Source organism: Ornithorhynchus anatinus, chromosome 12 (genome assembly GCF_004115215.2).
Source record: "Ornithorhynchus anatinus isolate Pmale09 chromosome 12, mOrnAna1.pri.v4, whole genome shotgun sequence".
Classification (NCBI taxonomy): Eukaryota; Metazoa; Chordata; class Mammalia; order Monotremata; family Ornithorhynchidae; genus Ornithorhynchus; species Ornithorhynchus anatinus.
In genome coordinates this window covers 60,200,443-60,217,485 of record NC_041739.1, presented here as the reverse complement: position 1 = coordinate 60,217,485, position 17,043 = coordinate 60,200,443, and the positions used below count along the sequence as shown (strand labels likewise).

The 17,043-nt window shown below is 53.0% G+C and overlaps 1 protein-coding gene across 2 annotated transcripts in view; it reads left to right on the top strand.

The window, feature by feature from the left end:
* The first annotated feature begins 1,982 nt into the window (after positions 1-1,982).
* CORIN (corin, serine peptidase) overlaps positions 1,983-17,043 on the top strand; it is a 30,357-nt gene continuing 15,296 nt past the window's right edge. For both annotated transcript variants that reach the window (XM_029076582.1, XM_029076580.1), the window contains exons 1-5: positions 1,983-2,119; positions 6,536-6,695; positions 8,625-9,008; positions 11,557-11,767; positions 16,067-16,248. In XM_029076582.1, the coding sequence (XP_028932415.1) occupies positions 2,048-2,119; positions 6,536-6,695; positions 8,625-9,008; positions 11,557-11,767; positions 16,067-16,248 (1,009 nt within the window). In that variant the 5' untranslated portion in view covers positions 1,983-2,047. The remainder of the gene's footprint in view (positions 2,120-6,535; positions 6,696-8,624; positions 9,009-11,556; positions 11,768-16,066; positions 16,249-17,043) is intronic.

Genomic DNA, 17,043 nt, shown 5'->3' with positions numbered 1-17,043 from the left:
AAAAACAAACATATGGATTTTAGAGGGGAGCTGATTTTCTTATATCTATTCCAGCACTTGGCACAGAGCGAGCGCTGGAATAGTATCATTATTATTGTTATTATCATTATGAAGCAGTGTGGCTTGGAAAGAGCCCGGGCTTGGGAGTCAGAGGTCGTGGGTTGTAATCCCGGCTCCACCGCTTATCAGCTGTGTGACTTCGGGCAAGTCACTTCACTTCTCTGTGCCTCAGTTCCCTCATCTGTAAAATGGGGATTTAGACTGTGAGCCCCACATGGGACGACCTGATAACCGTATATCTACCCCAGCGCTTAGAACAGTGCTTCGCACAGAGTAAGCCCTTAACAAATACCATCATCATCATCATTAGCCCTAGAGCCTCGCTCCCATTTCCAGTCTCCGGCCCTGTGGTCCTCGTTAGGGGGCTGAGAGGGGGGCAGCGGCGGAGCTGTCGGCCTGGCCCGGCTCAATCAAGCCATCCATCAATCATTCACCCGATTAATTTGTTAACTAATTGGTGTATCATTAATTAATCAAACTGCGTGCAGAGCAGTCTGGCCGCCTGCTAAAGGAAGGGGCTTTCCCGAGCAGGTGTCATCGGGCGGGGCAGGCCCTTCCACCGGCGCCCGTGAGGGACCGTGGAAGCCGGGCCCTGCTTTGCACACAGTGCTCCACACACAGTGCTCCCGCAGGAAGTGCGGCTTGGCCTAGTGGCGAGAACCCGGGCTTGGGAGTCAGAGGATGTGTGTTCTAATCCCGGGTCTGACACTTGTCTGCTCTCTGAGCTTGGGCAAGTCGGTTAATAATAATGATGGCATTTGTTCAGCGCTTACTATGTGCAAAGCACCGTTCTAAGCACTGGAGAGGATACAAGGTGATCAGGTTGTCCCATGTGGGGCTCACAGTCTTACTGCCCATTTTATAGATGAGGTAACTGAGGCACAGAGAAGTTAAGTGACTTGCCCAAAGTCAGCTGACAAGTGGCGGAGCCGGGATTTGGACCCATGATCCCTGACTCTCCAGCCCGTGCTCTTTCCACTGAGCCATGCTGCTTCTACTTCTCTGTGCCTCGGTGACCTCATCTGTAAACTGGGATTTAGACTGTGAGTTTCAAGTGGGACAACCTGATTAAGAAAAGAAAGAAAGAAATGTTGACATTTTTTAAGTGCTTACTATGCGCAGAGCACTGTTCTAAGCACTGGAGTAGATGCAGATTGTCCCACGTGAGGTTCACAGTTAATCCCCATATTACAGATGAGGGAACTGAGGCACAGAGAAGTGAAGTGACTTGCCCACAGTCACACAGCTGCCAAGTGGCAGAGCTGGGATTCAAACCCATGACCTCTGACTCCCAAGCCCGGGCTCTTTCCTTAGTGCCACACTGCTTCTCTGCGTAGATTATCCTGTATCTACCGTGGCTCGGTGGAAAGAGCCCGGGCTTGGGAGTCAGAAGTTATGGGTTCTAATCCCAGCTCCGCCGTTTGCCAGCTGTGTGACTTTGGGCAAGTCGCTTCACTTCTCTGTGCCTCTGTAAAATGGGGATGAAGACTGTGAGCCTCACGTGGGACCACCTGATTCTCCTGTATCTCCCCCAGCGCTTAGAACATAGTAAGCGCTTAACAAATACCAACATTATTATTACCCCAGCGCTTAGAACAAATACCATAATTACGATGATGATGACTAAATGGGGAAAAGGCGGTGCTGCTTGAAGCAGGTGCGGCTCTGTAGCGCGGGTCGCCGGTCCTGGATGCGGGGGGGGGGGGGGAACTTTTCGGCGTCGAGCAGAGGGGTGAGGGTGGGGGGCCGAAAGTTGGTCCGGGAAGCGGTGAGAATGTGCGGACCCCGGGGCCCGGACCGGTTGGGCCCCAATCCGCCCGCCCCCCCCGGATCCCCGCAGGCAGGGGCGGAGAGGGGCGGGGAGTTGCGGGGGGCTGCGGGGGGCAGGGCCGGGACGGGCCCAGCAGACAAATTGCGGCGCCGGGAGCGCGGGGAAGAGGAGAAGAGGAGGAGGAAGAGAAGAAGGAGAGCCGACAGCCGTGGGGACATGTTTTCCCTGCAGCAGGTCCCGGCCCCGCCGCCCGCCCATCGCTCCCGCCCCGCCGGGGCCCCGCAGCCGGTAAGAGCCCCGCGCCCTCCCGCCAGCCGCCTTCTTTTCGTCCCTTTCCCCGGCTCCCTTTTCCGCGCCCCACCGCACGCGGGGTCGATGAGGTTGAGCTAAATTCTCCACCGCCTCAGTTTCCCCTCGCCCCGGCCGCCGCCCCCCGCCGGGACCCGGGGATGCGGGGACCCGGCGACCGCCCCATCCGCCGGCCAGGACCGCGGACGGCCCCGCCCGAAGAAGGTAGAAAGAAAAAAAGATGTTGGTATTTGTTAAGCGCTTCCTATGTGCAGAGCACTGTGCTAAGCGCTGAGGTAGATACGGGGTCATCAGGTTGTCCCACGTGGGGCTCACGATCTTCACCCCCGTTTTACAGATGAGGGAACTGAGGCACAGAGAAGTGAAGTGACTTGCCCACAGTCACACAGCTGACAAGTGGCAGAGCCGGGATTCGAACCCACGACCTCTGACTCCCAAGTCCAGGCTCTTTCCTCTGAGCCATGTGCCCGGAGACTTCTCCCCCCCTCCGAGAGCCCTGGCCTCTGCGCGCCTTGGGGGAGCTAAGGAGAAAGGAGCAAAGGGTCCGCAGCCCACCGGTTCCCCGCAGCCCACCGGGACCCCGCAGCCCACCGGCACCGGCAAGCGCCAAGCCTTCTGGCCTGAGACTAAGCTCTGAGCCCGCCGGGCTATAATAATAATAATAATAATAATGTTGGTATTTGTTAAGCACTTACTACGTGCCGAGCACTGTTCTAAGCGCTGGGGGAGACATAGGGGAATCAGGTTGTCCCACGTGGGACTCACAGTCTTCATCCCCATTTTACAGATGAGGGAACTGAGGCACAGAGAAGTTAAGTGACTTGCCCACAGTCACACAGCCGACAAGTGGCAGAGGTGGGATTCGAACTCATGAGCCCTGACTCCAAAGCCCGTGCTCTTTCCACTGAGCCACGCTGCTTCTCAGGAAGAGCGTTTACCGGTGTGCAGAAACTCACGTCCCCACTCTGTTCAGCTCCCGGCATGACTCGAACACTTTCTCAAAGAACTGCAAGAAATATCATCCTGCCTCTTTCTAGCCCAGGACTCTGTCCCCGACAGGGACACTGGGGTACTTGGAGGGACTAACTCTGTACTGGTTGCCCTCCTGGTCACCCACCCACCCACTCATCCTCATGGTCAGGTAGGGAACCGTCCAACACTCCTGAGTCCTGTCCGTCCATCCTTCCCCCCACCCCGACCTCGCTTTCCATCCCTGACTCTCCCCCAGTGACCCAGCAAGGATCATTCAACACCCCTGCCTCTCCCCGCTCCATCCCTGCTTTTCCCCCAGGGGCCCTTTGCTGCTCAATCACACTACTTCTCCTCCTTCATCAACTCCCATGCCCATTGCCCTCATCAGCAATTCCAGACCTAGAACTCTCTCCTGAACCACCCCCAACACCTTGTCTCCACCCCCGCCCCCCCCTTCTCTTGCCCTGATGACCTTGCCAATTCCTTTGTTGAAAATATTTAAAACATCCAGTGTCTGTCAGCTCTCCATAGTCTCCCTCACCACCAGGAGGTCATCACATCCTTTCTCGCATCTCTTGAGCACGTCCACCCGCTTTCAGAATCTGTCCCCGACACCTCCGACCCCATTCCCTCTCACTTGGTAAAAAATACTTTGCTTACCCTTCCTCCCTCTCTGACTGCCATCCTCAACCTCTCACTCTGGAAGGACTCTTTCCCTTCTGCGTCTTTCAATCCGGCTTGAATTTCCCCGTAGCATAATAAATACAAAACTGCCGCTACTCCGTAGTTGGTAACAGTTTTCTCTGGTGTATTAGCACATATGGTGAAGGAGTTGCATAATTGATGCAGCCTTAGTGGGTCTCCCCAAATTTCTCCTGCCTTGCTGGGCCACCACCTCCCTACCCATCAAAACCCGGAGTTCCGTTTGGATTCAAAATGCTAAATGAGAGTGAGATCTTGTCTGGACACTGTGAAACCGCAGTGGCTCCAAAGGAATAATTAAACGGAAATCCTCCTGGACAGAGCATGGGGTGAGCTCTTCGGGCAGTAGAGTGATGGGCGAGGTGCTGGGCTCACTTCTCCTATGACAGAAGTCGTCATCGTGGGCTCTTGCCCTCGAGAAGCTGTCAGTCTACGGGGTTGCCAAACCCCCAAATTGTCACTCCTACACTAGGGTGACTTTTTAGGAGGCTGTAAAAGTGTCGTAGGGATAGGACTTAGGGAATTTGAGGAGCAGCTCAGGTGGTTGTTTTAGGCACAGTCGGGAGGCAGCCCGTGGGCAGCCCGGGCCCCGAGCGGAGACAAGAGAGTCGAGAGCCGACCCATGTGGGGAAACGATTCTTACTCTGGGCTCGGGAGTGGGGGTGGGTGGGGCCTCTGGCAAAGGTCTCTGGGCCTAACCTCTCTTCACCCCTTTGCCCCCTTGGCCAATTGTAATGGTGAGGCCCCTCCCTCTACACTGTCAGCTCGTTATGGGCAAGGAACCGGTCTACCATCTGTTAGACTGAACTCATCCAAGTGTTTAGTACAGTGCTCCACACATAGTTCCCAGTAAATACCATTAATTGACTGAGAGAGGATTTCTCCCCTCCCTGGGTGGGACAGTGTGGTGTTGGATCCCATCCGATTGGCCACGACCCCTATGCCCTATGACAGAGAAAAGGGTCCAGAGCCCCACCCTCCTGCTGAGGCCTGGACAGAGTGCGCTCCCTCAGCAGGGCTGCGACACGCAGTCCCACTACACCTGTGGCCATGAGGCAGGGGTGGACCGGGAGGGTGGGGGCAGGGGCACTCTTCCCGCAGCACGGATCTTGTACTGGCTGTGACAAGATCCCCTCGTCAGCATAGTAAGAAATGGGCTTACGTGGGCAGGTGTGTATGGCGAGGTGGGGGGTCGAGGTGTGACGCTGCCTCACTTCCCAGCTCTGTTCCCGGCTGACTGCACCGAGCCTCGTAGGTTTCTGGGTTTTCACAGCTTCACAGTAGTGAAATTCAGCAAAGCATCCAAGAGTGCCCAGGGTGCAAGGTGGAGTTCCTTGGAGAAACAGTGTAACCTAGTAGAAAGACGACAGGCCTGGGAGTCATAAAACCTGGTTTCTAATCCGTGCTCTGTCTCATATCTGCTGTATGACCTTGGGCAAGTCACTTAATGTCTCTGTGCTTTAGTTCCTTCAGCTGCAAAATGGGAATTCAATACCTATTTTCCTTCCTACTGAGCCTGTGAGCCGTATGTGGGACCTGATTGTCTTGGGTCTACCCCAGTGCTTAGTACATTCCCCCTATTTCCTCCCTCTGCTCTTCCCCCTTCCCCTCCCCACAGTACTTGTGCATATTTGTATATATTATTTATTACTCTGTTAATGATATGTATATATTTATGATTCTATTTATCTTGATGGTACCAACGCCTGACTACTTGTTTTGTTGTCTGTCTCCCCGTTTTAGTCTGTGAGCCTGTTGTTGGGCAGAGATTGTCTCTATCTGTTGCCAAATTGTACATTCCAAGCACCTAGTACAGTGCTCTGCACACACTAAGTGCTCAATAAATACGATTGAATGAATACAGGTGCCTGGCACATAAGCACTTAACAAATACCATTATTTTCTTATTTTTCTACAGTGCTGTGCACATAGTAGGCACTTAACAAATGCCATTATTATTATTAGTTCTGCCAGGAAACTAATAATTTCCTGGAAAAAGGGAGCCTGATAGCTTGGGAGAGAAAACAAGTTTTTTGACCCACCAAGGGGAAACATATTTATATGATATTTACAGTATGGCATTAAGAATTAAATATAATCCAGTCTTGGGACAAGCAGTCTCCAGAATACCAAAGCGCAACTATGATTTCAGTGACCCAAGTATGGTGTTTGAAGACCTTTCAATGGCTCAAAGGAATAGAACTTGAGTCCGAATGATTTTCTCCTGTCTGCCATGGATTTTAGTGTCCATCTTCCCCACTAGCCCATACATTCCAAAGGGGCTGGGATCCTTTCTACAGTCCCCTCTCCAGCGCTCAGCCCAACATTCTGCACCCACTTGGTGCCCGATCACTCCCGCTGACTGATGACCTGCCTCCTGGGGCAGTGACCTCAGTCACCGGCTGGCCCAGAGGGCTGTATACCTATGCTGGGCAGTTTGCTCCGAGGTTCAGCTGGGACACGGGTCTTCCTGCACTCCTGATTCTCTGGGCCTATTGGCTGCCTTCAAGAATCTTGCCTGTGGGCAGGAGGGGCCTCCAGAAGGGGCAAAGGACCCCACTTGGGCCCCTTTTGTCCACACTGAAGAAGGCTGCTGGGTTTGGGGGGGTGGGGAGGGGAGTCAGAGAGTCCCTACTTGGAAGCACCACCCAGTTCCTTTCCAGGTGCATCAGGGTGTCTTGCCGGGTGGGTGCCGAAACCAACTTTTTTCTTGTGCCTCAGGCCTCGGTGACTGAAGAGGAGGAGGACTTGGGAGACGATGGCCCTAAGAAAGTGGCCCCCAACAAAAGCCTCCATCTGTACCTGCTGGTCCTCATTTCCGGTGTCTGTTCCCTTGCCCTCCTGCTGGCCACATTGTTGCCCACCCTGCTGCCCTTTGAGGGTGAGTGACCCCCCGCCCCAATGCTCCTCCACCCCACAAAGCCTTTTCACCTGGAGTGATTCATCTCGGCAGGAAATAGGACATGGCCAGAGCTTTGGTTCTCATTTGAAGATTGGGTCTGGAAAATGGGAATTTTGCTGTTGCAGATCGTAGAGGTGGAAAACCAACTGGTCTTCTGCATCATCCCTGAGAAAGTAGATTCCTGATTTCTGCCTGTGTGCTTGTTCGGTGCAGTGAGGGCTCTCTGACTCTCATGGCTGCCTGACCGGCCAGATAGGATCCAGGATTATCCCGCACGGAGGGGCAGAGACCCAGCTGGGACCGGGGAGGGGGCTTGGGCCCCACCCTGAGACTTCTAACCTTGGATGAGAGAGGGAAGGGGTAGTGGCGGCCCTCGGACCCAACTGTACCGAGTGCTTGAGAGAGCACGGGAAAGTTAGAAGGCTCTACCTGACCCTTCTCGCTGCTTCCTGAGGGACACAAAGATCTTTCTGACTCTGTGCGTGTGTGTGTGGTGTTTTTGATGGGGGAGTCAAGGGGACCCAGGGGCTTGAGTGATCAGTAGGGCCCCTGGCAGGTGGGCAGAAGAAACAGGTCTTCACTTGGCTCGGAACTGCTCATGGTGCGAGCTGGAGTCTGTGGAGGCAGTGGAAACGTGCAGTGGTCAGTGACTCCTTTCCAGAGAACCACTCCCAAGAAATGGAGGCCCAGTGGACAGGAGCCTAGGTGGGCCCAGGCCAGAGCTGGTTCCTTTGGATTGATCTAAGGAACGGATATTCTCTGGGTTAGCTTTAGAGACAGACAACCGTGGAAATAATGTTCTCACCTAGAAACCCTTTCAGACCAAAAACACAGAACAGAGTTCTCCCTTTGAATAAAGCTGAACTGGGAGTAGATTAAGGGAATTTGTATTTGCCCCGTGAAGGTAAAACATTCCTTTTAACTGGGAGGCAGCCTGGAGAGAGAGCTCAGGGTGATCTGAAGCTCAGGAGATCAGGAGGCTTGGTTCCAGCCCGCGGTCTGACTCTGGGCAGGCCACTTAACCTCTCTGGGCCGTGATTTCCCCACTTGCAAAATGGGAGTGAGGATGATTTTGAGCCTCGGTGTGTCAATCAATGAATCAGTCTCATTTATTGAGCACTTACTGTATGCAGAGCACTGTACTAAGCGCTTGGGAGAGTACAGTATAGCAGAGTTGGTAGACAGTGCCTGCCCACAGTGAGTCAGGGACTGTGTCTACAAAACCACGTTGCCTTGTATCTACCCCACCTAAGGGGTAGCACATGGTGAGCACTTAAAAATTATAGCTGTCGAGTGAGGTGGATTCGAGGGTGACTTAACTTTGCCTTCTTTCACGAGTTGCCAGTTAAAAAGCTGTAACAGTCTGTAGCCACTTACTTTCCGCGTCCCCTTCCCATCTCCTCTGGCTCGGGACAGCAGAAAGGAGATGCCTGATGATTGGATTGATGGCTAGTTGATGGCAGAGATGTTTCCCAAAGACTGTGGCCGCACCTTTTCATTTTCTTCTTCGGTTTCTGTTATCTGTGGGTGACTCTTTGGCAAAAGTGATCTTTAATTTGTATTCGGTTGTTCAGACATTGTCTGGCATTCTCCAGTGGCAGGTCTAATCTGTTTTTCTCTTGTTGAGGGCGGATTATCTGACAGAATGCACTGAACAGAAAACAAAGTTGTTTTCCATTTTAAAGTTTTGGAATTTTCCTCTGGAGGTAGGGCTGATCCCCAGAGCACTAAGAACAAGGTACTATTGTTTGGGGAATTCTCAGACTCTTTTGTGGTAAAGTGATATCTCGAAATGGTGCTGAGAAGAACAGCGTTCTGCCAGTGAAAACTAAAAGAGGTTTGCATTTTCTTCTTGGGTCTGGCCACGCTCATCATTATCGTGGCTCTCCTTGCCTGTTCTCTCTCCAGGTTCAGGGGAAGAGGCTTGTCAGAACTCCAGCGGGGAAGCCTGGCGGGTCTCCACAGGGCCCAGCCCGGGCCCCACCATCCCACGAACAAACCTGCTGCCTGGTGACCCCAATGGGGTGGCGCTGGGAGACCCCCTCCCCCAGACCACAGCTGGGACCACCACCCCTCTCGAGGACCGCACTCACAGGGACTTAAGACCATTGGGAAGCCTTCTGTGGAACTCCTCAACACCCAGGTTGCCGGTCACCAGGACGCCTTTGGCCGATAGCTCCCAGTCGCTGCTTGGTATCGAAGAGGAAACTGACAGGCCCACTCCACCCTCCAGCAAGCTCTCAAGCAGTGTGATCTCCTCGACTGCTGTGCTAGATGTGGCTCTGAAAAAAGGTAAGGCAGAGGTCACACAACCTCCCCACCGGCCCTGAAGTTCCCGAGCTCTAGGACACCTGGGGAGGTGGGAGCTCCTGGGATTTTCAGGGAAAGTGAGGTTCTCTCTTCAGGACAGCGGGAGGCCAATGGGCTGGAATGTGGATGATCCTGTTTTCAGGAGTTTGATCCCCAGCAGAGCTTACACCCTCCTGATGGCAGCAGCCAACGAGGGGAAACGAGGAACTTAAAGTATGGTGTCCGAAGCCCGGAAGCTTCAGGATCCCGCAGCTTTTCTCGTCTGGGGTGGAATGAGCAAGGGCTCTGTAGACACAGTTTTTGCCTTTCTATTTCAGGCGTTGAATGCTGTTTGATTGGCATGTAGCGAAGTGTCATCAACACTTGTCACAGAGTGGAGGGAGCGATCATTCATTCAATCATTCATTCGATCGTACTTATTGAGTGCTTACTGTGTGTGGAGCCCTGTACTAAGCTCTTGGGAGAGTTCAATATAATAATAAACCCACGTTCCCCACCCACAATGAGCTTACAGACTCGAGGGGGAGACAGACATTAATATAAATAAATAAATCTTAGATATGCACAGAAGTGCTGTGGGACTGGGAAGGGGGGGAATGAATGAAAGGAGCAAGTCAGGGAGTCGCAGAAGGGAGAAGAGGTAAGGAGGGCTTAATCAGGGAAGGGCTCTTGGAGTAAAGGAGGGAGAGAGAGTAATTATCCGTCAGACATGAAGAGGGAGGGTGTCCCAGGCCAGAGGCAGGACGTGGGCAAGAAGTCAGTAGCGAAATAGACAGGATTGAGGGTCAGTGAGAAGGTTAACATTAGGTCGGGCTGGGTTGTAGTAGGAGAATTGCGAGGTGAGGTAGGAGAGGTCAAGGTGATTGAAGGCTTTAAACTCAGTGGTGAGAAGTTTCTGTTTGCAGAGGTGGATGGGCAACCACTGGAGGTTCTTGAGGAGTGGGGAGTTGCCTAACGGCTTAGTCGTTCTGGACTGTTACGAGGGTTGCCCGATGGAAGGCTGACGGTTTTCCGGACTGGAGAAGGCCTGTCCAATGGAAGGCTGACGGTTTTCTGGTTTGTGACTCCGGGTATATGCGTGCTGAGGGCCATGGCGCCCAAATGGCCCCCAGGGGTCTGGAAGTGTTCCTGCTCCTTAATAATGTTGGTATTTGTTAAGCGCTTACTATGTGCCGAGCACTGTTCTAAGCGCTGGGGTAGACACAGGGGAATCCGGTTGTCCCACATGGGGCTCACATTCTTAATCCTCATTTTACAGATGAGGTAACTGAGGCACCGAGAAGTTAAGTGACTTGCCCAAAGTCACACAGCTGACAAGTGGCTGAGCCGGGATTCAAACCCATGACCTCCGACTCCAAAGCCCGTGCTCTTTCCACTGAGCCACGCTGCTTCCTTCCAAAGTGCCTCACTGAGGAGTGGGGGGATTGAAGACAAATGGTGGGGTCAGTGAAATTTAAGCACTAAGATGAGGTGAGGTTCAGCCCAGGCCTCCCAGGGACCTTTTCCGCCCACTGCCGCCGCTGTCCCCCGTCCACCACGAGAGGCTTCCCACACCGTGGACACATTAGGGGAACAGAGTGACCTAGTGGCTTGAGCGCAGGCCTGGGTTCTAAGCCCAACTCCACCATTTGCCTGCTGTGTGACAACTTTGGGCAACTCACTTAACTCCTCGTGCCCAGTGTTCCCTCATTTGGAGACCAGGGATCATGGTTAGGAAGGGGTGTGGGAAGGCGGCATAGAGAGAATCAGGCATGGCCTCGGGGAAGACGAGAGAGGAAGGGGAGCTTCAGGCTCCGAGGTGCCTCTTCCTTGGCCCCCGCCGGAAAGAGGCAGGATCGGTGATCTTGTGAAAGGGCCTGCCTTGAAAGAACACTTTCCAGCTGGGTGTATTATCCCAGGAGTTCATTTGGATTGTTTATCTGAGCCTCGGGGAAACCATTCTGGCTTTTGAGCCTTATGAAGGCACGTTGGGCCATAAAGGGTCATCTGTTTGGCAGTTTATTTATAACGAAAGGATCTTGGGTAACTGGGAGAGTGGGCTATTCTCTGCTCCTGCTGGTTGTGTTTTCCCTCCTACATTGGCTTCCAGGTTGATTTCCGCTGCCATTTCCAGTGGGCACCAAGAGCCCAAAGAGCAGGGCAGATGGGCTTCTCTAAGAACCACCGCTTGAAAAGCAGCATGGCCTAGTCACAAGAGCACAGACTTGGGAGTCAGAGGTCGTGGGTTCTAATTTGCCACTTGTCTGCTGTGTGACCTTGGGCAAGTCACTTCACTTCTCTGGGTCTCAGTTACCTCCTCTGTAAAATGGGGATTGAGACTGTGAGCCCCATGTGGGACAGGGACGCTGTCCAACCTGATTACCTTGTATCTACTCCACTGCTTAGAACAGTGCTTGGTACATAGTAAGCACTTAACAAACACGTTAATTATTATTATTATTGTTATCTCTGGTGGCCAATTCCCAGGAACCTAGAGGCCTCCTGGGTCAGACCCACCCTGACCGCCCTGAATGCAGGTTCTGATTCCCAGGGGCCTGCGTCAACATCACCACCAGCCAGTGCCGGAAGCTGCCGTACAACCACACCACCCTGACGTCGGCCCTGTCCCTCGGCCGAGGTGTAGAGCTGGCCAAGTTCCTCAAGTTCTTCAGCTACCTCAGCCGCCTCGACTGCTATCGACACATCATGCTGTTTGGTTGCAGCCTGGCCGTTCCCCAGTGTGTCGGGGATGGGGATGACAGGTATTTGGGAACTGAAAGGAGTCGGAGACGAGAGCCAGGCGTGGCAGGAGGCTGAGCGGCAAATCCCAGCCCGGTGACAGTTCTCGGCTAAGCCGGTGGCCTTTAACTCCTGGATGAGTAACTGCCAATCCCAGATGGTCACTTCCCTCTCCTCCCCAAGAATCCCAGCTGGCTGCTTCCCTCCTCCTCCTCAAGAATCCCACTTAGGCACTTCCCCCTCCTCCCCAAGAACCCCAGCTGACTATTTCCCTCCTCTTCCTCCCCAAGAATCCCACCTAGGCACTTCTCCCCCCTCCCCAAGAATCCCAGCTGACCATTTCCCTCCTCCTCCTCCTCCCCGAGAATCCCAACTGCAGTGGAGTCCTCTGAGAAGGAAATGCTATTTTCTTGCTGGGAAGAAATTCCTTGAAACCCAGCCCAGGGCCGGGGAAAGTGAATTCCAGTGATGGCTGCAGCTGGCAGCAGGGCTGGGGGATGGTGCGTGGGGCGGGGGGTGTCCCCACAGCCCGCCAGAGTAGTTGGGTGAGCTGCAGTTGGCTATATACAGACACAGACACTGCTTTCAGCATCAGGGTTGCCTTGTCGGGACCACTGGGAATCGTCTCCGTTGGATTTCCACCTCCTGAGGTACAGGGATTGATTGGGCTTTTGAAGTACAGTCAGCATTCCGGCAGATTGATCAAGTATTTTCCGATATCACTCCAAGGGGCAATGGATGTCTCTTGAATGTCAAGCCTTGGATTTCTTATCCAGTGTGGCAGAAAGACCTATTGCCTGGGTCTCCGGGACCTGGATAGCCCACAGCGGCGCTTAGGTCAGTGCCCTGCCCACAGAAAGCACTCAGTAAGTCCCACTGATTGATCAGCGCACATTAGGGTGTTGAATACACACCCAGGTTCAGGGCCCCCTCCCTTCCTCACTCCCGCCAGGACGGGGAGCAGGCACCCCAGCAGCTGGCCCGACTTCCTGAGGGGCCACCCATGTCCGTGGCACTTCTCCCAGGGGTATTCCAAAGGGGCTGGAGGCATCCAGCTTGCAGGTCTTTAGTGAGGACCAGCCCTCGGGAAGTGAGCGGGAGTAAACCCTTAAGTCATAGAGGGCTGTTTGACTGATTGATCGATTGGTTCTGCCTATGACTTTTCTAGAGCGATATTAAGCTTTGTGGTCAAAATGAAAACCAGACAACAGGCCCCCCTGCTCCTTTCTTTTCAGTTATTCCAAATAAAATCTTGATCCATCAAAACAATTTACTTGACGTGGGGAAACTTTCTTCCTCTTTAAAGGTAGGATATTAAGTTCATCCATTTTCCAAAATGAGTGAGTGGCCAATGTCACACATTTTGAACTCTTGGTTTTACTGGTCACAGATCGATGCTGAGGGTGTCTCCTGACCCCTCTGGGGATTCTCTGTTTTTTTTTTCAATTGGGTATGGTTTTGTTTTTTAAAGGTTTCTTTTAAGCACTTACTATGTGCTAGGCATTGTATTAAGCATTGGGGTAGATATAAGTTAATCAGATTGGACAAGGTCCATGTCCCACATGGGCTTCACAATCTTAATCCCCATTTTACACACGAGGAAACTGAGGCACAGAGAAATTAAGTGACTTGTCCAAGGTCACACACCAGACAAGTGGCAGAGCCGGGATTAGAACCAAGGTCCTTCTGATTTCCAGGCCCGTGCTCTATCCACTAGGCAATGCTGCTTCTCTGTTGGTGAGTCTTCCAAAGGAGTTGTTTAGAGAGTGGTTCCTTGACTGTCCTGTAAGAACACAGTCGTGCACAAAGTCAGTGGTTTTGATTGTGTGTCTGTTGTATGTGAGCACTGTACTGAGCGAGCGTTTGGGAGAGTTCAATACAATCAAGTTGGTAGACATGATCCTTGCCCTCAAGAAGCTTACGTGCTATCAGGGGAGACAGATCCTTAAATAAATTGGGAGGAAGAAGAGAATGGAAAGAAGGTTCTAGGCATGGGTAGCCGCTTAGAGAGCTGAGTGCAAAAAATCAGTCTGGCCAGAAGTGCTGGGAGTGGGTGTGAGTGCCCAAGTGCCAAGGTGACCTTAAGGTGCTGAGGTGAGAATTGGGAGGGTGGGACCCGGGAGAAAGAAGACCCAATCAGGAGAAGCCTCCTGGAGGAGCGATTTGAAAAGGGCTTTGAAGATGAGAAGAGCTGCAATCTGTCAAATTTGAAATTGGGAGGAAATAGGCAGAGGGCAAGTCAAGAGCAAGGCACAGAGAGTGAGTGGATAACCTTGGGAGGGGTGGAGTGTGAGCTGGGGGATGGAGTAGGAGAAGAATCGCTAGGGGCTGACTGCGGGACTGAAAGCTGATGACCCGCAGTTTGGATGTGCTCTGGAGGGGGATGGGCAACTATTGGAAGTTTTTGAGGTTAGGGGAGATGTACACAGGAAGACACTGTAGAATATCAATCTGGGAGGCAGCCCAAGCGGGAAGACGCTAACGTGGGCTTGCCGGGCCAACTCTCATGGGGCCCCACTGCTGCCATCCCATTGTTGAGGAAGCGTCCCCCGTGATGGTCTGAGGGTGTTGGTTGTTCCACGAGGTGGAACTTGGTGGTTGATATGTTCTGGCTTCTCTCTGCGGAGCAGAGCAGTGACCATGAGCCCGACGGTAACGGTCGAGGGACATGTTTTCTCCCGGTTAAAAGGTGGTACAATGAGCGGGCCAGCTCCCAGCTCCTGGGACTCTGGTGGCCTGGCAGTTTCTCCCCCTCCCTTCCTTCCCCTCCTCCTCCACCAGCACTGAGACATGCTGTGTGGCCCTGGTCCTGATCTGGCCCGGCATGCACTCAGACTTTCTGCCGCCCAGGACCCAGCAGGGCGAGATTGTGCTTAGAGCGGGGGCTGTGCTACGCTTTGCACAGGGCCTTGTCCCCAGCCGTTTGCGAGGCTTCCACCGCCAGGCCACTATTGATAGACCCGTCCCAGAGGGCGGCTGGGGACAGTGGGGGGGGCCCTCCCTCACTCTGGGCAAGAATTAAGCTGCGGGCAGGGGTCCCCGGCTTCTTCACACAGGGAGGGATGGCTGGATGCGAAGTCCGGCTGCTGTTAATAGATTGGGATCCGGCCATGGAACTTTGTCCCTAAGCCAGGGACACTTCTTGAGAGAGTCATTCCAGAAGCACATTCACCGGTTCAGAACCTATTTTTAGACCAGAAGCCCGATGGCATTTTAAGTTGCCTGATTTCCCAGGGAAACACACTCTTCAGGAGCCCTCGGCTCCTCTTCAAAGTCAGAAAGTCGAGGCAGATGGACGAAGCCAGCTCCTTCAGGGCACTTTCTTTCCCATAACGCAGATGTGTTGTTTCGTGTCCTTGGCAAAGTGAAAGTTGCTTCTTGGGGATTTTCTCCATAGAAAGGCTGATCCCGGGAAAATTTGCAGGACACCCTCAGACAAAAACGCCATAGCTTTGTCTCTACCTGCCTCTGAACCTGGAACCCTCTGGTCCTCCTCGGTGGCCGCCTCTCTGGAGGGACTGAGAAGGGTGACCGGGATGGTCGGTGGGTTTGAGGCACAGCTGTATGAAAACCCATGAGAAAGAGTCAGGCTCTTCAGGAAGGCAGCCGAGCTGATTGAAGCTTGCCCAATCCTGGCGGGCATGGGCCGGGCATGGGAGGGCTGCCATGAAGAAGGCAGAATGGCTGCTTCCCAGAGTCCAAGACCCTCATCTAATTAGGGCTGTCCCGGTCAAACCCTCACCCCTCCGTGAGTATTTTCTTCACACACACCTGTACATACGCATAAGATCTATGCATTTGCTCCAGAGGATTTTACCATTTTCAAATCATTTTCCAGAGAATATTATAAACGAACAAAAAGTTCCATGAGAAGGTTTAGCTTTGGGTGGAAGGCCCTAATTTGGGGATTTGGTCAATTATTCAATCCAGAATATTGATTGAGCACCTCCTAGGGACACAGCAGTGACAGTTGATATTACTGAGCACTTGCCTTGTGTTGAGCACTGTTCTAAACGCTGGGAACGAATACAAAATCAGCACAATTCAGACATCGTTCTCTGTCCCACAAGGGGCTCCCAATCTAGGTGTTCTGAGTGCTTGGTTGAAGACAATACAATTGAGTAGACATGATAACTCGATCTATAACCTCAGGGAGTCTCCAGTCTAGCGAGGATGGGGCAGAGGGAAAAAAAAAAGAGGCCATAGATTGGCACCACCTCGGGGCGTCTGAGAAGCAGACACTGATCGGGCACCAGTCGGGGAAATAGCCAGCGTGGGTGGGACTGTGGCCATCAATTGAACGGGTCCTTTTTCCCTTGCAGCCGGGGCCTTCTGCCCTGCCAGTCCTTCTGTGAGGCCGCCAGAGAAGGCTGTGAGCCCGTCCTGAGGTTAGTAAACTCCTCATGGCCGGAGCTTCTCCGATGCTCCCGCTTTCCAAACGGAACTGGAGGCGACAGCATTGGCAAGGACTGTTTTTCACCTGAGTCAGAAGGAGGAAAGCAAGGTAGGTGCCTTGGCTCCAGGGTAAGATCTGGGGCTCCTTGGGCTTTGCCGGTGATGGGGGAGAGAGGCTTGCCGCTGGACCATGTCCTTTCGTCCAACCTTACTGTTTCTGATCAGGTTTATTCTTCATGTCCAGCGAGCCTCCTTCCGACCCTCCTTATTCCCTTACACCCCTTAGTAATCTTTGGGCACCAGGACTACCCGGCCAACAGACGGTCCATTTCCAATTCGACCTTCTCTCTGGGCCTCTGGTCACAGGAGAGAGAAAGTGGCCAGGTTCAGGGCCGAGAGGAGGATGCTGGGAAGGAAAAGGAAGGGGATGGGGAGCATTTGCTTCCCCTAGTGCCCACCCTGGTGAGAGTGGTGGCATTGAGCCGAAGGAACTGTTCATAAAAATAAAAAGTGGCTGGAGTACTCTGTCTCAGCTCTGCTCGTTCATCTATACATCTATCCATTCGGTTTGTTGAGAACTTACCCTGTGCAGAGCACTGGACTAAGCACTTGGCAGGGGACAGTAGAGTTCATAGACATTATCCCTGGTCTCAAGGAGCTTACTGTCTAGCAGAGGAGACGGACAATAAAATAAATTACTGGCAGAGGGAAGTAATAAGAGTATAAAGACATTTACATACCTGTTAGGCAGGAATAGAGGGGTCAGAACCCAAGTGCTTCGTTGAGGTGGAAAAGCTGGAATGCCCTTTGGGAAAGAAATAGGGCGGGGAGTGTTTCAAAGATGGAAATCCACAGAACAAGAACGGAGCTTTGTTCTGTAACTGTGTATGCTCTGCCCACACAC